The following is a 24971-nucleotide window of genomic DNA, read 5'->3' as shown; positions in this document are numbered from 1 at the left end:
TCACCTTTTTCCATTCTGCACTCAGTCTCTCCTGGTACTTCCTCACACAAGTCTCCTTCCCAAGCTCACTTACTCTTACCACTCTTTTCACCCCAACATTCTCTCTTCTTTTCTGAAAACCTCTGGATATCTTCACCTTTGCCTCCACAAGATAATGATCAGACATCCCTCCAGTTCCCCCTTTCAGCACATTAACATCCAAAAGTCTCTCTTTCATGCGCTTATCAATTAATACGTAATACAATATTAATCTCTGGCCATCTCTCCTATTTACATACATATACTTATGTATATCTCTCTTTTTAAACCAGGTATTCCCAATCGCCAGTCCTTTTTCATTACACAAATCTGCAAGCTCTTCACCATTTCCATTTGCAACACTGAACACCCTATGTACACCAATTATACCCTCAACTGCCACATTACTCCCCTTTCCATTCACATCACCCATCACTATAACCTGGTCTCATGCATCAAAGCTGCTAACACACTCAGCTCCTCCCAAAACACTTGCCTTTTATGATCTTTCTTATCTTGACCAGGTGCATAGGCACCAGTAATCACCCATTTCTCTCCATCCACTTTCAGTTTTACCCATATCAATCTAGAGTTTACTTTCTTACACTCTATCACATACTCCCACAACTCCTGCTTCAGGAGTAGTGCTACACCTTCCTTTGCCCTTCTCCTTTCACCAAGTCCTGACTTTCCTCCCAAGACATTCACCAACCACTCTTCCCCTTTACCCTTGAGCTTCATTTCACTCAGAGCTAAAACATCCAGGTTCCTTTCCTCAAACATACTACCGGTCTCTCCTTTTTTTCTCATCTTCGTTACATCCACACACATTTATAACACCCCAATCTGAACCTTCAAGAAGGATGAGCACTCCCCGCATGACTCCTTCTTCTGTTTCCCCTTTTAGAGAATTGAATTACAAGAAGGGGAAGGTTTCTAGCATCCTTCTCCCGTCCCCTTCAGTTGCCTTCTACGACATGCGGGGAATACGTGAGAAGTATTCTTTCTCCCCTATCCCTTGTGATATATATATATATATATGTATATATATATATATATATATATATATATATATATATATATATATATATATATATATATATATATATATGCTCTGTGGAAGGTATTAAGAATATATGGTGTGGGAGGAAAGTTGTTAGAAGCAGTGAAAAGTTTTTATCGAGGATGTAAGGCATGTGTACGTGTAGGAAGAGAGGAAAGTGATTGGTTCTCAGTGAATGTAGGTTTGCGGCAGGGGTGTGTGATGTCTCCATGGTTGTTTAATTTGTTTATGGATGGGGTTGTTAGGGAGGTAAATGCAAGAGTTTTGGAAAGAGGGGCAAGTATGAAGTCTGTTGGGGATGAGAGAGCTTGGGAAGTGAGTCAGTTGTTGTTCGCTGATGATACAGCGCTGGTGGCTGATTCATGTGAGAAACTGCAGAAGCTGGTGACTGAGTTTGGAAAAGTGTGTGGAAGAAGAAAGTTAAGAGTAAATGTGAATAAGAGCAAGGTTATTAGGTACAGTAGGGTTGAGGGTCAAGTCAATTGGGAGGTGAGTTTGAATGGAGAAAAACTGGAGGAAGTGAAGTGTTTTAGATATCTGGGAGTGGATCTGGCAGCGGATGGAACCATGGAAGCGGAAGTGGATCATAGGGTGGGGGAGGGGGCGAAAATCCTGGGGGCCTTGAAGAATGTGTGGAAGTCGAGAACATTATCTCGGAAAGCAAAAATGGGTATGTTTGAAGGAATAGTGGTTCCAACAATGTTGTATGGTTGCGAGGCGTGGGCTATGGATAGAGTTGTGCGCAGGAGGATGGATGTGCTGGAAATGAGATGTTTGAGGACAATGTGTGGTGTGAGGTGGTTTGATCGAGTGAGTAACGTAAGGGTAAGAGAGATGTGTGGAAATAAAAAGAGCGTGGTTGAGAGAGCAGAAGAGGGTGTTTTGAAGTGGTTTGGGCACATGGAGAGGATGAGTGAGGAAAGATTGACCAAGAGGATATATGTGTCGGAGGTGGAGGGAACAAGGAGAAGAGGGAGACCAAATTGGAGGTGGAAAGATGGAGTGAAAAAGATTTTGTGTGATCGGGGCCTGAACATGCAGGAGGGTGAAAGGAGGGCAAGGAATAGAGTGAATTGGAGCGATGTGGTATACCGAGGTTGACGTGCTGTCAGTGGATTGAAGCAAGGCATGTGAAGCGTCTGGGGTAAACCATGGAAAGCTGTGTAGGTATGTATATTTGCGTGTGTGGACGTATGTATATACATGTGTATGGGGGGGGGTTGGGCCATTTCTTTCGTCTGTTTCCTTGCGCTACCTCGCAAACGCGGGAGACAGCGACAAAGTATAAAAAAAAAATATATATATATATATATATATATATATATATATATATTTTTTTTTTTTTTTTTTTTTTTTTTTTTTTATACTTTGTCGCTGTCTCCCGCGTTTGCGAGGTAGCGCAAGGAAACAGACGAAAGAAATGGCCCAACCCCCCCCCCCATACACATGTACATACACACATCCAGACACGCAAATATACATACCTACACAGCTTTCCATGGTTTACCCCAGACGCTTCACATGCCTTGCTTCAATCCACTGACAGCACGTCAACCCCTGTATACCACATGACTCCAATTCACTCTATTTCTTGCCCTCCTTTCACCCTCCTGCATGTTCAGGCCCCGATCACACAAAATCTTTTTCACTCCATCTTTCCACCTCCAATTTGGTCTCCCTCTTCTCCTCGTTCCCTCCACCTCCGACACATATATCCTCTTGGTCAATCTCTCCTCACTCATTCTCTCCATGTGCCCAAACCATTTCAAAACACCCTCTTCTGCTCTCTCGACCACGCTCTTTTTATTTCCACACATCTCTCTTACCCTTACGTTACTTACTCGATCAAACCACCTCACACCACACATTGTCCTCAAACATCTCATTTCCAGCACACCCATCCTCCTGCGCACATCTCTATCCATAGCCCACGCCTCGCAACCATACAGCATTGTTGGAACCACTATTCCCTCAAACATACCCATTTTTGCTTTCCGAGATAATGTTCTCGACTTCCACACATTTTTCAAGGCTCCCAAAATTTTCGCCCCCTCCCCCACCCTATGATCCACTTCCGCTTCCATGGTTCCATCCGCTGACAGATCCACTCCCAGATATCTAAAACACTTCACTTCCTCCAGTTTTTCTCCATTCAAACTCACCTCCCAATTGACTTGACCCTCACCCCTACTGTACCTAATAACCTTGCTCTTATTCACATTTACTCTCAACTATATATATATATATATATATATATATATATATATATATATATATATGTATATATATATATAAATCTCCCTGGGGATAGGGGAGAAAGAATACTTCCCACACATTCTTCACGTGTCGTAGAAGGCGACTAAAGGGGACGTGAGCGGAGGGTTAGAAACCCTCCCCTCCTTGTATTTTAACTTTCTAAAAGGGGAAACAGAAGAAGGAGTCACGCGGGGAGTGCTCATCCTCCTCGAAGGCTCAGATTGGGGTGTCTAAATGTGTGTGGATGTAACCAAGATAAGAAAAAAGGAGAGATATGTAGTATGTTTGAGGAAAGGAACTTGTATGTTTTGGCTCTGAGTGAAACGAAGCTCAAGGGTAAAGGGGAAGAGTGGTTTGGGAATGTCTTGTGAGTAAAGTCAGGGGTTGGTGAGAGGACAAGAGCAAGGGAAGGAGTAGCACTACTCCTGAAACAGGAGTGGTGGGAGTTTGTGATAGAGTGTAAGAAAGTAAACTCTAGATTGATAAGGGTAAAATTGAAAGTTGATGGAGAGAGATGGGTGATTATTGGTGCATATGCACCTGGGCATGAGAAGAAAGATCATGAGAGACAAGTGTTTTGGGGGCAGCTGAATGAGTGTGTTAGTGGTTTTGATGCACGAGACCGGGTTATAGTGATGGGTGATTTGAATGCAAAGGTGAATAATGTGGCAGTTGAGGGAATAATTGGTATACTTGGGGTGTTCAGTGTTGTAAATGGAAATGGAGAAGAGCTTGTAGATTTATGTGCTGAAAAAGGACTGGTGATTGGGAATACCTGGTTTAAAAAGCAAGATATACATAGTATACGTATGTAAGTAGGAGAGATGGCCAAAGAGCGTTATTGGATTACGTGTTAATTGATAGGCGCGCAAAAGAGAGACTTTTGGATGTTAATGTGCTGAGAGGTGCAACTGGAGGGATGTCTGGTTATTATGTTGTGGAGGCAAAGGTGAAGATTTATAGGGGTTTTCAGAAAAGAAGAAAGAATGTTGGGGTGAAGAGAGTGGTGAGAGTGAGTGACCTTGGGAAGGAGACTTGTGTGAGGAAGTACCAGGAGAGTACAGAATGGAAAAAGGTGAGAACAAAGGAGATAAGGGGAGTGGGAGAGGAATGGGATGCATTTAGGGAAGCAGTGATGTCTTGCGCAAAAGATGCTTATGGCATGAGAAGCGTGGGAGGTGGGCAGATTAGAAAGGGTAGTGAGTGGTGGGATGAAGAAGTAAGATTATTAGTGAAAGAGAAGAGAGAGTTATTTGGACAATTTTTGCAGGGAAATAATGCAAATGAGTGGGAGATGTATAAAAGAAAGAGGCAGGAGGTCAGGAGAAAGGTACAAGAGGTGAAAAAGAGGGCAAATGAGAGTTGGGGTGAGAGAGTATCATTAAATTTTAGGGAGAATAAAAAGATGTTTTGGAAGGAGGTAAATAAAGTGCGTAAGACAAGGGAACAAATGGGAACTTCAGTGAAGGGGGCAAATGGGGAGGTGATAACAAGTAGTAGCGATGTGAGAAGGAGATGGAGAGAGTATTTTGAAGTTTTGTTGAATGTGTTTGATGATAGAGTGGCAGATATAGGGTGTTTTGGTTGAGGTGGTGTGCAAAGTGAGAGGGTTAGGGAAAATGATTTGGTAAACAGAGAAGAGGTAGTAAAAGCTTTGTGGAAGATGAAAGCCGGCAAGGCAGTGGGTTTGGATGGTATTGCTATGGAATTTATAAAAAAAGGGGGTGACTGTGTTGTTGACTGGTTGCTAAGGTTATTTAATGTATGTATGATTCATGTTGAGGTGCCTGAGGATTGGCAGAATGCTTGCATAATGCCATTGTACAAAGGCAAAGGGGACAAAGGTGAGTGCTCAAATTACAGAGGTATAAGTTTGATGAGTATTCCTGGTAAATTAAATGGGAGGGTATTGATTGAGAGGGTGAAGGCATATACAGAGCATTAGATTGGGGAAGAACAGTGTGGTTTCAGAAGTGGTAGAGGATGTGTGGATCAGGTGTTTGCTTTGAGGGATTTATGTGAGAAATACTTAGAAAAGCAAATGGATTTGTATGTAGCATTTATGGATCTGGAGAAGGCATATGATAGAGTTGATAGAGATGCTCTGTGGAAGGTATTAAGAATATATGGTGTGGGAGGCAAGTTGTTAGAAGCTATGAAAAGTTTTTATCGAGGATGTAAGGCATGTGTACTTGTAGGAAGAGAGGAAAGTGATTGGTTCTTAGTGAATGTAGGTTTGCAGCAGGGGTGTGTGATGTCTCCATGGCTGTTTAATTTGTTTATGGATGGGGTTGTTAGGGAGGTGAATGCAAGAGTTTTGGAAAGAGGGGCAAGTATGCAGTCTGTTGTGGATGAGAGAGCTTGGGAAGTGAGTCAGTTGTTGTTTGTTGATGATACAGCGCTGGTGGCTGATTCATGTGAGAAACTGCAGAAGCTGGTGACTGAGTTTGGTAAAGTGTGTGAAAGAAGACTGTTGAGAGTAAATGTGAATAAGAGCAAGGTTATTAGGTACAGTAGGGTTGAGGGTCAAGTCAATTGGGAGGTAAGTTTGAATGGAGAAAAACTGGAGGAAGTGAAGTGTTTTAGATATCTGGGAGTGGATTTGGCAGCGGATGGCACCATGGAAGTGGAAGTAATCATAGGGTGGGGGAGGTTGCGAAAATTCTGGGAGCCTTGAAGAATGTGTGGAAGTCGAGAACATTATCTCGGAGAGCAAAAAAGGAGGAATACTCAACAAACTTATACCTCTGTACTTTGAGCACTCACCTCTATCCCCTTTACCTTTGTAGAATGGCACTATGCATGCATTCCACCAATCCTCAGGCACCTCACCATGAATCATACATACATTACTTATCCCTACCAACCAGTCAACAACACAGTCACCCCCTTTTTTATAAATTCCACTGCAATACCATCCAAACCTGCTGCTTTGCCAGCTTTCATCTTCTGCAAAGCTTTTACTACCTCTTCTCTGTTTACCAAATCATTCTCCCTAACTCCTCTCACTTCACACACCACCTCGACCAAAACACCCCACATCTGCCACTCTATCATGAAACACATTCAACAAACCTTCAAAATACTCACTCCATCTCCTTCTCACATCACCACTACTTGTTATCACCTCCCCATTTGCCCCCTTCACTGATGTTCCCATTTGACCCCTTGTCTTACGCACCTTTTTTACCTCCCTCAAAAACATCTTTTTATTCTCCCAAAAATTTAATGATACTTTCTCACCCCAACTCTCATTTGCCTTCTTTTTCACCTCTTGTACCTTTTTCTTGACCTCCTGCGTCTTTCTTTTATACATCTCCCTCTCATTTGCATTTTTTCTCTGCAAAAATTGTCCAAATGCCTCTCTCTTCTCTTTCACTAATAATCTTACTTCTTCATCCCACCACTCACTACCCTTTCTAATCAACCCACCTCCCACACTTCTCATGCCACAAGCATCTTTTGTGCAAGCCATCACTGCTTCCCTAAATACATCCCATTCCTCCCCCACTCCCCTTATCTCCTTTGTTCTCACCTTTTTCCATTCTCTACTCAGTCTCTCCTGGTACTTCCTCACACAAGTCTCCTTCCCAAGCTCACTTACTCTCACCACTCTCTTCACCCCAACATTCTCTCTTCTTTTCTGAAAACCCCTACAAATCTTCACCTTCGCCTCCACAAGATAATGATCAGACATCCCTCCAGTCGCACCTCTCAGCACATTAACATCCAAAAGTCTCTCTTTCGCGTGCCTGTCAATCAACACATAATCCAATAACGCTCTCTGGCCATCTCTCTTACTTACATACATATACTTATGTATATCTCGCTTTTTAACCAAGTATTCCCAATCACCAGTCCTTTTTCAGCACATAAATCTACTAGCTCTTCACCATTTCCATTTACAACACTGAACACCCCATGTATACCAATTATTCCTTCAACTGCCACATCACTCACCTTTGCATTCAAATCACCCATCACTATAACCCGGTCTTGTGCATCAAAACCACTAACACACTCATTCAGCTGCTCCCAAAACACAGGCCTCTCATGATCTTTCTTCTCATGCCTAGGTGCATATGCACCAATAATCACCCATCTCTCTCCATCAACTTTCAGTTTTACCCATATCAATCTAGAATTTACTTTCTTACACTCTATCACATACTCCCACAACTCCTGTTTCAGGAGTAGTGCTCCTGTTTCAGGAGTAGTGCTACTCCTTCCCTTGCTCTTGTCCTCTCACTAAGCCCTGACTTTACTCCCAAGACATTCCCAAACCACTCTTCCCCTTTACCCTTGAGCTTCATTTCACTTAGAGCCAAAATATCCAGGTTCCTTTCCTCAAACATACTACCTATCTCTCCTTTTTTCTCATCTTGGTTACATCCACACACATTTAGACACCCCAATCTGAGCCTTCGAGGAGGATGAGCACTCCCCGCATGACTCCTTCTTCTGTTTCCCCTTTTAGAAAGTCAAAATACAATGAGGGGAGGTTTTCTGGTCCCCCGCTCCCGTCCCCTTTAGTCGCCTTCTACGACACACGAGGAATGCATGGGAAGTATTCTTTCTCTCCTATCCCCTATGTATATATATATACATAGTAAAGTGTTTTAGATATCTGGGAGTGGATCTGGCAGCGGATGGAACCATGGAAGCGGAAGTGGATCATAGGATGGGGGAGGGGGCGAAAATTCTGGGAGCCTTGAAGAATGTGTGGAAGTCGAGAACATTATCTCAGAAAGCAAAAGTGGGTATGTTTGAAGGAATAGTGGTTCCAACAATGTTGTATGGTTGCGAGGCATGGGCTATGGATAGAGTGGTGCGCAGGAGGATGGATGTGCTGGAAATGAGATGTTTGAGGACAGTGTGTGGTGTGAGGTGGTTTGATCGAGTGAGTAACGTAAGGGTAAGAGAGATGTGTGGAAATAAAAAGAGCGTGGTTGAGAGAGCAGAAGAGGGTGTTTTGAAATGGTTTGGGCACATGGAGAGAATGAGTGAGGAAAGATTGACCAAGAGGATATATGTGTCGGAGGTGGAGGGAACGAGGAGAAGAGGGAGACCAAATTGGAGGTGGAAAGATGGAGTGAAAAAGATTTTGTGTGATCGGGGCCTGAACATGCAGGAGGGTGAAAGGAGGGCAAGGAATAGAGTGAATTGGAGCGATGTGGTATACCGGGGTTGACGTGCTGTCAGTGGATTGAATCATGGCATGTGAAGCGTCTGGGGTAAACCATGGAAAGCTGTGTAGGTATGTATATTTGCGTGTGTGGACGTATGTATATACATGTGTATGGGGGTGGGTTGGGCCATTTCTTTCGTCTGTTTCCTTGCGCTACCTCGCAAACACGGGAGACAGCGACAAAAAAAAAAAAAAAATATCTATTATACTTTGTCGCTGTTTCCCGCGTTAGGAAGATAACGCAAGGAAACAGACGAAAGAATGGCCGAACTCACCCACATACACATGTATATACGTACACGTCCACACACGCACATATACATACCTATACATTTCAACGTATACATATATATACATACACAGACATATACATTTATATACATGTACATAATTCATACTTGCTGCCTTTATCCATTCCTGTCGCCACCCCGCCACACATGAAATGACAACACCCTCCCCCCGCATGCACGCTAGGAAAAGACAAGAAAGGTATCTTTCTCATGCCATATACATCTTTTGGACATGCCATCATTCCTTCCCTAAATACATCCCTTTGTCACCCACTCCTCTCCCATCATTTGCTCTCACCTTTTGCTATTCTACACTCAGTCTTTCCTGGTACTTCCTCACACAAGTTCACTTACTCTCCCCACTTTCTTCTCCCCAATGTTCTCTCTTCTTTTTTTAAAACTTCTACAAATCTTCAACGTCACCTTCACAAGACATCAGACATCCCTCCAGCTACCCCTTTCAGCACATTAACGTCTAAGAATCTCTATTTTACACACCTATCAATTAATATGTAATCCACTAATGCCCTTTGACCATCTCTCCAATTCACATATGCATACTTATGTATATCTCTCTATTTAAACCAGGTAATCCCAATCACCAGTCTTTTTTCTGCACATAAATCCACAAACTCCTCACTGTTTCCTTCACAACACTGAATACCCCATGTACGCCAATTATACCCTGAACTGCCACATTACTCACCTCCACATTCAGATCACCCATCACTAATACCTGGTCTTTTGCATAAATGATGCTGACACACTCACTCATCCACTGTCAAAACACTTGACTCTTCATATCTTTGTTCTCATGACCAGGCACATAAGCACCAATAATCACCTATCTCTCTCCATCCTCTTTCAGTTTTGTCCACATCAATATAGAATTTACTTTCTTACACTCTGTCACACACTCCCACAACTCCTGCTTCAGAAGTAGAGCTACTCCTTTCTTCACTCTTGTTGTCTCACCAACCTTTGACTTTACACCTGAGACTTTTCCTAACCATTCTTCCCCTAACCCTTGAGCTTCGTTTCACACAGAGCCAGAACATCCAGGTTTCTTTGCTCAAACGTACCACCTATCTCTTCTTTCTTCTCATCATGGTTACATCCACGCACATTCAGATGTCCCAATCTGAGCCTTAAAGGAGGATGAGCGTTTGTGAGAGGAAGTACCAGGAGAGATTGAGTGCAGAATGGCAAAAGGTGAGAGCAAATGATGCGAGGAGAGTGGGTGAGGAGTGGAATTTATTTAGGGAAGCAGTGATGACAAGTGAAAGTGATGCATGTAGCTTGAGAAAGGTTGGAGTTGGGCAGAATAGAAAGGGTAGTGAGTGGTGGGATGATGAAATAAAGGTTTTAGTGAAAGAGAAAAGAGAGGCATTTGGGGATAATTACAACGAAGGAGTGAAAATGACAGGGAGATGTATAAAAGAAAGCAGCAGGAGGTCAAGAGGAAGGTGCAAGGGTTGAAAATGAGTGCAAATGAGAGTTTGGGTGAGAGAGTAGCATTAAACTTTAGGGAGAATGGAAAGATGTTTTGGAAGGAGGTAAATTACGTAAGACAACAAATGGGAACATCAGTGAAGGGGGCAAAGGGAGAAATGATAACAGGTAGTGATGAAGTGAGAAGGAGATGGAGTATTTTGAAGGTTTGTTGAATGGTTTTGATGATAGAGTGGCAGATGTAGGGTGTTTCAATAAGTTGTAGAGTGCAAAGTGAGAGGGTCAGGGAGAATGGTTTGGTTAAGAGAAAAGAGGTAGTGAAAGCTTTGCGGAAGATGCAATCCAGCAAGGCTCTGGGTTCGGATGGTATTGCAGTTAAATTTACCAAGAAAGGCTGTGACTGTGTTGTTGATTGGATGGTAAGGATATTCATTGTAGGTATGTATCATGGTGAAGTGCCTGAAGATTGGTGAAATGCATGCATTATGCCATTGTACAATGGCAAAGGGGATAAAGGTGAGTGTTCGAATTACAGAGGCATAGGTTTGTTAAGTATTCCTGGAAATTATATGGGAGAGTATTGATTGAGAGGGTGAGGGCATGTACAGAGCATAAGACTGGGGAGGGACAGTGTGGTTTCAGGAGTAGTAGAGGATGTGTGGAGTGTTTGCTTTGAAGAATGTGTTTGAGAAATACTTAGAAAAACTGATGGATTTGTATGTAGCATTTATGGAATCTTTAGAAGGCATATGATAGGGTTGATAGAGATGCTTTGTGGAAGGCCTTAAGAGCATATGGGATGGGAGGTAAGCTGCTAGAAGCAATGAAAAGTTTTTATAAAAAATGTAAGGCATGTGTAAGAGTAGGAAGAGAGGAGAGTGATTGGTTTCTAGTGAAGGTCGGTCTGTGGCAGGGGTGTGTGATGTCCCCATGGTTGTTCAATTTGTTTATGATGGGGTGGTTAGGGAGGTAAATGCAAGAGTTTTGGAGAGAGGGGTAAATATGCAGTCTGTTGGGGATGAGAGGGCCTGGGAAGTGAGACAGTTGTTCGCCAATGATACAGCGCTGGTGGCTGATTCAGTTGAGAAACTGCAGAAGTTGTTGACCGAGTTTGGAAAAGTGTGTGAAAGGAGAAAGTTGAGAGTAAATGTGAATAAGAGCAAGGTTTGTTGGGATGTAAATTTGAATGGAGAAAAATTTAAGGAAGTGTAGTGTTTTAGTTATCTGGGAGTAGACTTTGCAGCGAATGGAACCATAGAAGTGGATTTGAGTCACAGGGTTGGGAGGGGGCAAAGCTTTTGTGAGCAATGAAGAATGTGTGGAAGGAGAGAACATTATCTAGGAGAGTAAAACTGGGTATGTTTGAGGGAATAGTAGTTCCAACAATATGGTTATGAGGCATAGGTTATAGATAGGGTCATACGGAGGAGGGTGGATATGTTGTAAATGAATTAGGACAATATGTAGTGTGAGGTGGTTTGATTGAGTACATAATGAAAGGGTAAGAGAGATGTGTGGAAATAAAAAGTGTGGTTGAGATAACAGAAGAGGGTGTGTTGAAATGGTTTGGACATATGGAAAGAATGAGCGAGAAAAGGGTGACAAAGAGATATATGTGTCAGAGGTGGAGGGAACAAGAAAAGAGAGACCAGGTTGGAGGTGGAAGGTTGGAGTGAAAAAGATTTTAAGTGATCAAGGCTTGAACATACATAGAGTGAATTGGAACAATATGGTATACTGGGGTCAATGTACTGTCAATGGACTGGAACAGGGCATGTGAAACGTTTGGGGTAAACCATGGAAAGGTCGGTGGGGCCTAGATTTGGATAGGGATCTATGGTTTTGGTGCATTACATATGACAGCTAGAATGGATGAAAGCAAGCATGATTATGCACATAATTATGTATGTATATGTCTGTCTTTATGTATGTATATGTATGTATATGTGTGTGTGTGTGTTGATATGTATATGTATGTGTGCATGTATGGGCATTTATGGTTATATATGTATATATGAGTGGATGGGATGTTCTTCATTTGTTTCCTGGCATTACCTTGCTGACAAGGGAAACGGCAATCAACTATAAATTATGAATAGATATATTACTTATTTATACATGGTACATATTCACTGTTTCCAGCATCAGCGGGGTAGCACCAGGAAACAGAGGAAGAATGGCCCATCCACTCATATACATGTATATATACATAAACACCCACATATGCACATATACATACATATACATATCGACATACACATACATATACATACACAGATATATGAATACATAGACATGTACATATTCATACTTGCTTGCCTTCATCCATTCCTGTCGCTACTTTGTCCCACAGGAAACAGCATTGCTACCCCGTGCTTCAGTGAGGTAGCACTAGGAAAACAGACAAAAAAGGCTACATTCGTTCACACTCAGTCTCTAGCTGTTATGTGTAATGCACCAAAACCACAGCTCCCTATCCACATCCAGGCTCCACAGACCTTTCCATGGTTTACCTGAGATGCTTCACATGCCCTGGTTCAGTCCATTGACAGCTCATCTACCCCAGTATACCACATCATTCCAATTTACTGTATTCCATGCACACATCTCACCCTCCTGTATGTTTAGGCCCTGATCACTCAGAATACTTTTCATTCCATCCTTCCACCTCCAATTTGGTCTCTCGCTTCTCCTTATTCCCTCCACCTCTGACATATGTATCCTCTGTCAGTCTTTCCTCACTCATTCTCTCCATATGTCCAAACCATTTCAACACACCCTTTCTGTTCTCTCAACCACACTCTTCTTATTTTCACACATCTCTCTTACCCTTTCATTACTGACTCAATCAAACCACCCCACACCACACTTTGTCCTCAAACATTTCATTTCCAATACATCCACCCTCCTCCATACAACCCTATCTATAGCCCATGCCTAAACCATATAACATTGTTAGAACTACTATTTCTTCCAACATACCCATTTTTGCTCTTTTCCACACATTCTTCTTCACTCCCATAACCTTTGCCCCCTCCCCCATCCTGTGACTCACTTTTGCTTCCATGGTTCCATTTGCTGCTAAGTCCACTCCCAGATGTCTAAAACACTTCACTTCCTCCAATTTTTTCTCTATTCAAACTTACATCCCTGTTAACTTGTCCCTCTACCCTACTGAACCTGATAACTGTGCTCTTATTCACTTTTACTCTCAACTTTCTCCTTTCACACACTTATCCAAACTCAGTCACCAACCTCTGAAGTTTCTCACACAAATCAGCCACTAGAGCTGTATCGTCGGTGAACAACAAGTGACTCAGTTCCCAGGCTCTCTCATTTACAACAGACTGCATACTTGCCCCTCTCTCCAAAACTCTTGCATTTACCTCCCTATCCATCCCATCCATAAACAAATTAAACAACCATGGGGACATCACACACCCCTGCTGCAAACCGACATTCATTGGCAACCAATCAATCTCCTCTCTTTCTGCTCATACACATGCTTTACATCATTGGTGAAAACTTTTCACTGCTTCCAGCAACTTACCTCCCACCCCACTCCATATACTCTTAAAACGTTCCACAAAGCACCTCTATCAACACTATTGTATGCGTTCTCCAGATCCACAAATCCCACATACAAAACCATTTGTTTTTGTAAGTATTTCTCACATACATTCTTCAAAGCAAACACCTGATCCACACTTCCTCTCCCACTTCTGAATCCATGCTGCTCTTCCCCAGTTTGGGGATGGGGAAAAAGAATAATGCCCATGTATTCCCTGCATGTCGTAGAGGAATACTAAAAGGGGTGGGAGCAGGGACTGGAATTCCTCCCCTCCTGTTTTACTTTTCTATAAGTTGGAACAGAGAAGGGGATATTAAGGATATTGTTCTAAAATTCAGCCATCTGCTCTTGATGCTACCTCACTAACACAGGAAATGGCGTGTATGTATTTATTTATTTATTTATTTTGCTTTGTCGCTGTCTCCCACATTAGCAAGGTAGTGCAAGGAAACATCTCAACGTATACATATATATACACACACAGACATATACATATATACACATATACTTAATTTATACTGTCTGCTTTTATTCATTCCCATCGCCACCCCGCCACACATGGAATAACAACCCCCTCCCCCCAAATGTGCGCGACGTAGCACTAGGAAAAGACAACAAAGGCCACATTCTTTCACACTCAGTCTCTAGCTGTCATGTAATAATGCACCAAAACCACAGCTTCCTTTCCACATCCAGGCCCCACAGAACTTTCCATGGTTTACCCCAGACACTTCACATGCCCTGGTTCAATCCATTGACAGCATGTCGACCCCAGTATACCACATCGTTCCAATTCACTCCATTCCTTGCACGCCTTTCACCCTCCTGCATGTTCAGGCCCCGATCACTCAAAATCTTTTTCACTCCATCTTTCCACCTCCAATTTGGTCTCCCACTTCTCGTTCCTTCCACCTCTGACACATATATCCTCTTGGTCAATCTTTCCTCACTCATTCTCTCCATGTGACCAAACCATTTCAAAACACCCTCTTCTGCTCTCTCAACCACACTCTTTTTATTACCACACATCTCTCTTACCCTATTATTACTTACTCGATCAAACCACCTCACACCACATATTGTCCTCAAACATCTCATTTCCAGCACATCCACCCTCTTCCGCACTACTCTATCCATAGCCCACGCATCGCAACCTTATAACATTATTGGAACCACTATTCCTTCAAACATACCCATTTTTGCTTTCCGAGATAATGTTCTCGACTTCCACACATTCTTCAACACTCCCGGAACTTTCACCCCCTCCCCCACCCTATGATTCACTTCCCCTTCCATGGTGCCATCCGCTGCCAAATCCACTCCCAGATATCTAAAATACTTCACTTCCTCTAGTTTTTCTCCATTCAAACTTACCTCCCAATTGACTTGTCCCTCAACCCTACTGTACCAAATAACCTTGCTCTTATTCACATTTACTCTCAGCTTTCTTCTTTTATACACTATACCAAACTCAGTCACCAGCTTGTGCAATTTCTCTCACGATTCAGCCACCAGTGCTGTATCATCAGCGAACAACAACTGACTCACTTCCCAAGCTCTGTCATCCACAACAGACAGCATACTTGCCCCTCTTTCCAAAACTCTTGCATTCACCTCCCTAACAACCCCATCCATAAACAAATTAAACAACCATGGAGACATCACATACCCCTGCCGCAAACCTACATTCACTGAGAACGAAACTATATTGTTGTTACTGACTTCAGAAATTGTCCTACTTTGTAGATCTTCCTTCCCCATAGTCTTCTTTCCTATCACTGCATGGTTTAGGGTAACTGCAAAATTTAGGTTGAACTCAGGAAAAGCATGTTTTTTTTTTTTATTATTTAGTGTTCTCATTTGCCTTCACCTATCACCTAGCTTACATTTACCTATGAAGATTGGGAGCCCTTCTGATGACCTTTGTGATTCAAGACTGGATGACATAGTTACTGGCAAAAGAATTTCACTAGCATGATATCATTAATGGGATGCAGGAGGTTGAGTTTAGTAAGTGATTTTAGGATGATTTTGGTTTCTTTTTTCCTTGCCCTTCTGGACTCAATATATTTGTGTTTTTCTGATTTAGATGCTACTTTGATGCACATAGTCATATGGTCTCTCTTACTTTGTCCAGGTTAATATGACAGTTTGAAGAGAACTACTTGGTGGAGGGCAAGTGAAAAGTTTAGCTTAAGAATATACATGTTTTTCACAAGCTTAAAGCTGCTTTCTTTTTTCTATGAATACATTCTGTTCACAGTGTATACTAGATATCATCCCAAAATGGTAAATGGTGTAAAAGTGCTCTGTAAGATTTTAATGAACTTAGCAGGTGCTTTACATATCCCTGGGGATGGGGGAGAAAGAATACTTCCCACGCATTCCCCACGTGTCGTAGAAGGCGACTAACCCTCCCCTCCTTGTATTTTAACTTTCTAAAAAGGGAAACAGAAGAAGGAGTCACGCGAGGAGTGCTCATCCTCCTTGAAGGCTCAGATTGGGGTGTCTAAATGTGTGTGGATGTAACCAAGATGAGAAAAAAGGAGAGATAGGTAGTATGTTTGAGGAAAGGAACCTGGATGTTTTGGCTCTGAGTGAAACGAAGCTCAAGGGTAAAGGGAAGAGTGGTTTGGGAATGTCTTGGGAGTAAAGTCAGGGGTTAGTGAGAGGACAAGAGCAAGGGAAGGAGTAGCACTACTCCTGAAACAGGAGTGGTGGGAGTAGTGTAAGAAAGTAAACTCTAGATTGATATGGGTAAAACTGAAAGTGAATGGAGAGAGATGTGTGATTATTGGTGCATATGCACCTGGGCATGAGAAGAAAAATAATGAGGGGCAAGTGTTTTGGGAGCAGCTGAGTGAGTGTATAAGTAGTTTTGATGCATGAGACTGGGTTATAGTGGTGGGTGATTTGAATGCAAAGGTGAATAATGTGGCAGTTAAGGGAACAACTGATGTACATGGGGTGGTCAGTGCTGTAAATGTAAATGGTGAAGAGCTTGTAGATTTATGTGCTGAAAAAGGACTGTTGAATGGGAATACATGGTTTAAAAAGAGAGATATACATAAGTATATGTATGTAAGTAGGAGAGATGGCCAGAGAGCATTACTGGATTATGTGTTAATTGATAGGCACGTGAAAGAAAGACTTTTAGATGTTAATGTGCTGAGAGGTGCAACTGGAGGGATGTCTGACCATTATCTTGTGGAGGCGAAGGTGAAGATTTGTAGAGGTTTTCAGAAAAGAAGAGAGAATGTTGGGGTGAAGAGAGTGGTGAGAGTGAGTGAGCTTGGGAAGGAGACTTGTGTGAGGAAGTATCAGGAGAGACTGAGTACAGAATGGAAAAAGGTGAGAACAAAAGGATGTAAGGGGAGTGGGGGAGGAATGGGATGTATTTAGGGAAGCAGTGATGGCTTGCACAAAAGATGGTTGTAGCATAAGAAGCATGGGAGGTGGGCAGATGAGAAAGGGTAGTGAGTGGTGGGATGAAGAAGTAAGATCATTAGTGAAAGAGAAGAGAGAGGCATTTGGACAATTTTTGCAGGGAAACAATGCAAATGAGTGGGAGATGTGTAAAAGAAAGAGGCAGGAGGTCAAAAGAAAGGTGCAAGAGGTGAAAAAGAGGGCAAATGAGAGTTGGGGTGAGAGAGTATCATTAAATTTTAGAGAGAATAAAAAGATGTTTTGGAAGGAGATAAATAAAGTGTGTAAGACAAGGGAACAAATGGGAACTTCACTTCAGTGAAGGGGGCTAATGGGGAGGTGATAACAATTAGTGGTGATGTGAGGAGATGGCGTGAGTATTTTGAAGATTTGTTGAATGTGTTTGATGATAGAGTGGCAGATATAGGGTGTTTTGGTCGAGGTGGTGTGCAAAGTGAGAAGGTTAGGGAGAATGATTTGGTAAAAAGAGAAGAGGTAGTAAAAGCTTTGCGGAAGATGAAAGCCGGGTTTGGATGGTATTGCAGTTGAATTGATTAAAAAAGGGGGTGACTGTGTTGTTGACTGGTTGGTAAGGTTATTTAATGTATGTATTGATTGAGAGGGTGAAGGCATGTACAGAGCATCAGATTGGGGAAGAGCAGTGTGGTTTCAGAAGTGGTAGAGGATGTGTGGATCAGGTGTTTGCTTTGAAGAAAGTATGTGAGAAATACTTAGAAAAGCAAATGGATTTGTATGTAGCATTTATGGATCTGGAGAAGGCATATGATAGAGTTGATAGAGATGCTCTGTGGAAGGTATTAAGAATATATGGTGTGGGAGGAAAGTTGTTAGAAGCAGTGAAAAGTTTTTATCGAGGATGTAAGGCATGTGTACGTGTAGGAAGAGAGGAAAGTGATTGGTTCTCAGTGAATGTAGGTTTGCGGCAGGGGTGTGTGATGTCTCCATGGTTGTTTAATTTGTTTATGGATGGGGTTGTTAGGGAGGTAAATGCAAGAGTTTTGGAAAGAGGGGCAAGTATGAAGTCTGTTGGGGATGAGAGAGCTTGGGAAGTGAGTCAGTTGTTGTTCGCTGATGATACAGCGCTGGTGGCTGATTCATGTGAGAAACTGCAGAAGCTGGTGACTGAGTTTGGTAAAGTGTGTGGAAGAAGAAAGTTAAGAGTAAATGTGAATAAGAGCAAGGTTATTAGGTACAGTAGGGTTGAGGGTCAAGTCAATTGGGAGGTGAGTTTGAATGGAGAAAAACTGGAGGAAGTGAAGTGTATTAGATATCTGGGAGTGGATCTGGCAGCGGATGGAACCATGGAAGCGGAAGTGGATCATAGGGTGGGGGAGGGGGCAAAAATTCTGGGGGCCTTGAAGAATGTGTGGAAGTCGAGAACATTATCTCGGAAAGCAAAAATGGGTATGTTTGAAGGAATAGTGGTTCCAACAATGTTGTATGGTTGCGAGGCGTGGGCTATGGATAGAATTGTGGGCAGGAGGATGGATGTGCTGGAAATGAGATGTTTGAGGACAATGTGTGGTGTGAGGTGGTTTGATCGAGTGAGTAACGTAAGGGTAAGAGAGATGTGTGGAAATAAAAAGAGCGTGGTTGAGAGAGCAGAAGAGGGTGTTTTGAAGTGGTTTGGGCACATGGAGAGAATGAGTGAGGAAAGATTGACCAAGAGGATATATGTGTCGGAGGTGGAGGGAACGAGGAGAAGAGGGAGACCAAATTGGAGGTGGAAAGATGGAGTGAAAAAGATTTTGTGTGATCGGGGCCTGAACATGCAGGAGGGTGAAAGGAGGGCAAGGAATAGAGTGAATTGGAGCGATGTGGTATACCGGGGTTGACGTGCTGTCAGTGGATTGAATCAAGGCATGTGAAGCGTCTGGGGTAAACCATGGAAAGCTGTGTAGGTATGTATATTTGCGTGTGTGGACGTATGTATATACATGTGTATGGGGGGGGGGTTGGGCCATTTCTTTCGTCTGTTTCCTTGCGCTACCTCGCAAACACGGGAGACAGCGACAAAGTATAATAATAATAATAATAATGATTCATGGTGAGGTGCCTGAGGATTGGCGGAATGCTTGCATAATGCCATTGTACAAAGGCAAAGGGGATAAAAGTGAGTGCTCAAATTAGAGAGGTATGAGTTTGTTGAGTATTTCTGGGAAATTATATGGGAGGGTATTGATTGAGAGGGTGAAGGCATGTACAGAGCATCAGATTGGGGAAGAGCAGTGTGGTTTCAGAAGTGGTAGAGGATGTGTGGATCAGGTGTTTGCTTTGAAGAAATTATGTGAGAAATACTTAGAAAAGCAAATGGATTTGTGTGTAGCATTTATGGAACTGGAGAAGGCATATGATAGAGTTGATAGAGATGCTCTGTGGAAGGTGTTAAGAATATATGGTGTGGGAGGCAAGTTGTTTGAAGCAGTGAAAAGATTTTATCGAGGATGTAAGACATGTGTACGTGTGGGAAGGAAGGAAAGTGATTGGTTCTCAGTGAATGTAGGTTTGCGGCAGGGGTATGTTGTTTTAATTGTTTATGGATGGGGTTGTTAGGGAGGTAAATGCAAGAGTTTTGGAAAGAGGGGCAAGTATGCAGTCTGTTGTGGATGAGAGAGCTTGGGAAGTGAGTCAGTTGTTGTTTACGGATGATACAGAGCTGGTGGCTGATTTGTGTGAGAAACTGCAGAAGCTGGTGACCGAGTTTAGTAAAGTGTGTGAAAGAAGAAAGCTGAGAGTAAATATGAATAAGAGCAAGGTTATTAGGTACAGTAGAGAGAAAAACCGGAGGAAGCGAAGTGTTTTAGATATCTAGGAGTGGATTTGGCAGCGGATGGAACCATGGAAGCGGAAGTGAATCATAGGGTGGGGGAGTTCTGGGAGCATTGATGAATGTGTGGAAGTCGAGAACACTATCTCGGAAAGCAAAAATGGGTATGTTTGAAGGAATAATGGTTCCAACAAAGTTATATGGTTGCAAGGCGTGGGCTGTAGATATAGTTCTGCGGATGACGGTGGATGCGCTGGAAATGAGATGTATGAGGACAATATGTGGTGTGAGGAGGTTTGATTGAGTAAGTAATAATAGCTTAAGAGAGCTGTGTGGTAATAAAAAGACTGTGATTGAGAGAGCAGAAGAGGGTGTTTTGAAATGGTTTGGTCACATGGAGAGAATGAGTGAGGAAAGATTTGATCAAGAGGATATATGTGTCAGAGGTGGAGGGAACGAGGAGAAGTGGGAGACCAAATTGGAGGTGGAAAGATGGAGTGAAAAAGATTTTGAGTGATCAGGGTCTGAACATGCAGGAGGGTGAAAGGCGTGCAAGGAATAGAATGAATTGGAACCATGTGGTGTACCGGGGTCAACGTGCTGTCAATGGATTGAACCAGGGCATGTGAAGCGTCTGGGGTAAACCATGGAAAGTTGTGTGGGGCCTGGATGTGGAAAGGGAGCTGTGGTTTCGGTGCATTATTACATGACAGCTAGAGACTGAGTGTGAACGAATGTGGCCTTTGTTGTCTTTTCCTAGTGCTACGATGCACACAAGAGGGGGGAGGGGGTTGTTATTTCATGTGTGGTGGGGTGACAATGGGAATGAATAAAGGCAGACAGTATGAATTATGTACATGTGTATATATGTATATGTCTGTGTGTGTATAAATATGTATACGTTGAGATGTATAGGTATGTATATTTGCTTTTGTGGACGTGTATGTATATACATGTGTATGTGGGTGGGTTGGGCCATTCTTTCGTCTGTTTCCTTGTGCTCCCTCGCTAACACGGGAGACAGCGACAAAGCAAATTAAATTAATTATTTTGCAATCTTGTCATTTCTTTCTGCTCCCTAGATCATTGTTGTTTTCAGTGTCCAAACTCCTTGAAAAATTGATTCTGGAGAGAATCAAAGAAAATATCCCACTCTCACTTTTTTGTTATATCTTTTTTCAGGTACTCTTTATTCTACCAGTCTTTTATTAAGATTTTTCTCTATAACAATAGTAATCTGTTTAAAGTAGTCATTCTACACCAATTGATAAGTATCATTCAATTTCAGTGTGGTCGACAACTAGGTGTTAGTCTCCTGGATCTGGTGGGTGGTGGTTCTGGCTGGTCTCGGATTCCACAGTCACAGTATGGAAATTTGGCAGGCGTGCGGATGTGGCTGCATCACTTTCTTACCTCCTCGGCTCTTTCTCCTCGCACCCATATCACAGGTCCACATACCCCACGCACACCGGCATCACGCTCATCTAATAAAGTGACAGTTGAGAGGCTCAGTGGTACTAGGAGTGGTGCTATTGGGCCAAGGTTAGGGCCTAATAGACAAGGCCCACCAAGCACACCAGCCTCTCCCAGACTTCCTCGTAGTCGTGGTCAGCGTGTACGTCGCCATTCTTGGTGCCTTACTGTAGATGCTGAGAATCAAGAGCCACAGGAAAGTCCTGAGGGAACTACACGACCTAGACCAGCCAATGCAAAGAAGCCAATTGTATCCAGTGGCCTATCTCCACGATGTAAACCAAAGGCACCAAAAATTAAGTCATCATCTCCTAAGAAAGCAGGTGTTTCTCGCTCTCTTACATTCACTGAGTTGGGTGAGAGCAGCCATTTAGGTGGAGGGGAGGCTAAAATTGCCAGCAGTAAAATGACATCTAGTAAGCACAGCCTCACAGCTTCAGTAAGTTTAACTCCAAATTTAAATGTGAAGCTTTCAATATCTGATACACCTGAGAGTCCAACATTAGTAAAGAAAGTTGAGAAAATTAGAAGACAGAGAAGTAAAGGTCTGACTTCTGGTACAAAAAAACTGAAAATTTGTCCTAGTTCAAGTACAAGTACAGAAGAACCATCTCTTAAAGATGCTTCATACTACAGTCTTCCAGGTTTGGAAGTAAATGAACGTAAATGTAGCCCATTGTCTCCTTCTCAGGAAGGATTCTACTCTACAAGTCAAAGCCCCTTGTCACCACGTTCTCCATTATCATCTGTTTGTGAACCCCAAGCTAGCCACAGTTCTCCTGCACTTGGAATCATAACCACTGCAACTTCTTGTGACCTTTATGTTCAGCCAAAATCACCTGTAGTTGTCACTTCATCAAAAAAAGTGGCAAAGGTCTTGTCTTCTCCAAGCAAGCGTTCTAGTAAACACACATTAAAATCTTTGTCAAAGAGTATGGATCGATTACCTGCGGTAGCTGGGGCTGCTGGGGAACGTCTCAAGCTTTTGCCTAAGAAAGTGAAGAAGAAAGTAGCAGCCCGTAGTGTAACAGATTTACCAGGAACCATAACATCACAACCTATGAAACCTGCCACATCCCAGCCAACTCTTGACTGGATTATAAGTGAGCCACCCCAAGCTATATCTACTGACATTGACCCAGTACCTCCCAAAATTAAGAAGCGTAAAAAGAACAGTCGTAAGTCCCTTTAAGTGACAAACATGACCATGAAGAATGTGTTGATCCAGAAATCTCGGTTTTAGATTCCAGAAATTTTGTTTTTGTTATTTTGAGTAATATATTTTTTGACACAAGCTAAAATTATATATCCTTTGAAAATATTGTCTTCAGGTAATGAGATGTATTATTTTTTCATCATTTAGAATAAAACAAGTATTTGTATATAGATTTTCACACATATAATTCTGTAGAGGTTTAATTTGATGTTGCATATTCTGTTAACAAAGAAGGTTTAAGCAAGTTTATTATATACCATACTGACTATGTGCTTATGAGCACATGAGAGAGAATTTTTTTTTCAACCAAGTCAACCTGAAAATACTTATGAATGGAAGGGGCACATTTAAATAGAGGACCATTTTTTCCTGTGTATGTGCTCCCAAACTTTATTTTTTGAAATAGTTTGGTGATATATTTAATAATCTTACTTGTTTTGTAAATATTCTAGGTCACTTATTCCTCAAAGATTAGATAGTCATCTCTCAAGAAGGAATTCTTACTGGAAACCCCTGAATGTGTATATGATATTAATGTGTTGGTAGTATTGAAATGATCCTCTGGTGGGCTCATAAAGCTAGCCAGACTAACAGTTTTTTAATGCATCTGCTGCTATCATATTGTGGAATCCTTTTAGGTGAGAAAGTTAGCTTAAGTCAGGGTTTGTATATAAGTAACCAGCTTTAAACAAAAATGAAAAACACTCTACCAATCTTGCTTAACCCTGAGATCAGATGTGGGTTGTAAAGGGTATTAATGTATAGCATTTTTTTCTGTGTCATATTTTGTCACTCAGATTTGTTTATTCAATGTAACCTAAAGAAAAATTACAAAGAAGACCCTGTAGATGTTCACAGCCTGTGATATGAACAATTACATAGCTGCGGTTCAACCTTTCTTTGTACATTTTGTTGATAAGGATCTGTTGTATTTTAAAGCTTGTGTAGGTGGACTTGGGTGTTCTCTAAATATGGTAGCAATTACAGCTACAACATTTATGAGGATGAAAGTCCAGTTATATCACTGATGAAGATACGTGTTCAATAATATCATTTCACGTTTGATTTTATATAGCATAAGGAACTCACATACAGTATTTTGGTAGGATCCAGTTGTTGTTGTTCTGTGCTGGAAAATATCAGGTTTTACTTATCTGATAATAATATCTTAGAGTTCAAATGGGATACAGAGAGAGAGAGAGAGTTACAGTAAGTGTGAGTCTAATGTGATGGTGCTTATCAACTGTTCATATTTGATTTGTTTAGTTATAACTTTATTCCAGACCAAGGCTTCTCCTTGAGTCTTCAGCAATGTTTCAGTTTTATGATTGTTGATATTCGATAGGTGCTGTCAGAATGTTTGTTATTTCTACAGAATTCATATATCCTAAGAACTCGTTTGTTTATGAAGATTGCCATTTTCAAAGTATTATGTTTTATGATAATTCATTATGTTGTTTATGATGATAAAAGTAAGCCAAGGATTAGCATTTCTTGTGGGATGCAGAAGTAACCTTTTACAGTGAGGGTACTTGTTTAAATTACCATGAATGATTTTGTCAACAGTTGTGCTTAAGATATAGAAATATAGCTGTTGTACAGATTATCTTAGTCATAATATAATGAATTATAAGTGCATTTATAAGACAGATCTTTTATTGATTAGAGTTAGTTAGTAGAATTATGCTATTACACCAGGAATTAATGAATGTATTTAGGAGATGATGTGAGTATGATATGAGATTATGGTATGAACTTTCATACTTAGAAGGAAGGCATAAATCTGAAAATAAGATGTTGTCTTGGTTAGGCCCTTTTGTTTGCAGCCTTTTCTCTCCAGGGCTGGTTCATCCAGTTATCCTTGTGAGAATCTCCAAAATCCCTAGAGATTAGAACCTCTTCATCCCTTGCCTTCTTTGAAGGCATTTGATGCTGTTGGCCTATTGGGTCTGTCCACCACGTGAATAGTATTTGACATTTATGGATGTAGAGAAAGCAATTATATGGTGTAGAAGGAAACCAACTAGAAGCAGTGAAAAGTTTTCATCAAGAGTGTAAGGCATGTGTGTGAGTAGGAGAGGTAGTAGTTCCGGGTGAAGGTTGGTCTGTGGCAGGGTTGTGTGATGTCACCATGGCTGTTTAATTTGTCTATGGATAGGGTGGTGAGGGAGATGCATGCAAAGGCAAATATGGAGTCGTTGGGGATGGGGCCGTTGGGGATGGGGGGCTT

The 24971-nt window shown here is 41.9% G+C and overlaps 1 protein-coding gene across 1 annotated transcript in view; it reads left to right on the top strand.

Annotated features, from left to right (window-relative positions):
* LOC139749130 (uncharacterized) overlaps positions 1 to 23615 on the top strand; it is a 191519-nt gene extending 167904 nt beyond the window's left edge. Inside the window, exon 8 of the mRNA XM_071662751.1 lies at positions 21341 to 23615. Within this exon, the coding sequence (XP_071518852.1) occupies positions 21341 to 22717 (1377 nt within the window). The 3' untranslated portion in view covers positions 22718 to 23615. The remainder of the gene's footprint in view (positions 1 to 21340) is intronic.
* The last annotated feature ends 1356 nt before the right edge of the window (positions 23616 to 24971 follow it).

This window comes from Panulirus ornatus, chromosome 6 (genome assembly GCF_036320965.1).
Source record: "Panulirus ornatus isolate Po-2019 chromosome 6, ASM3632096v1, whole genome shotgun sequence".
Lineage (NCBI taxonomy): Eukaryota > Metazoa > Arthropoda > Malacostraca > Decapoda > Palinuridae > Panulirus > Panulirus ornatus.
The sequence above is the reverse complement of the archived record's forward strand: the minus strand, read 5'-3'. Positions and strand labels throughout refer to the sequence as shown.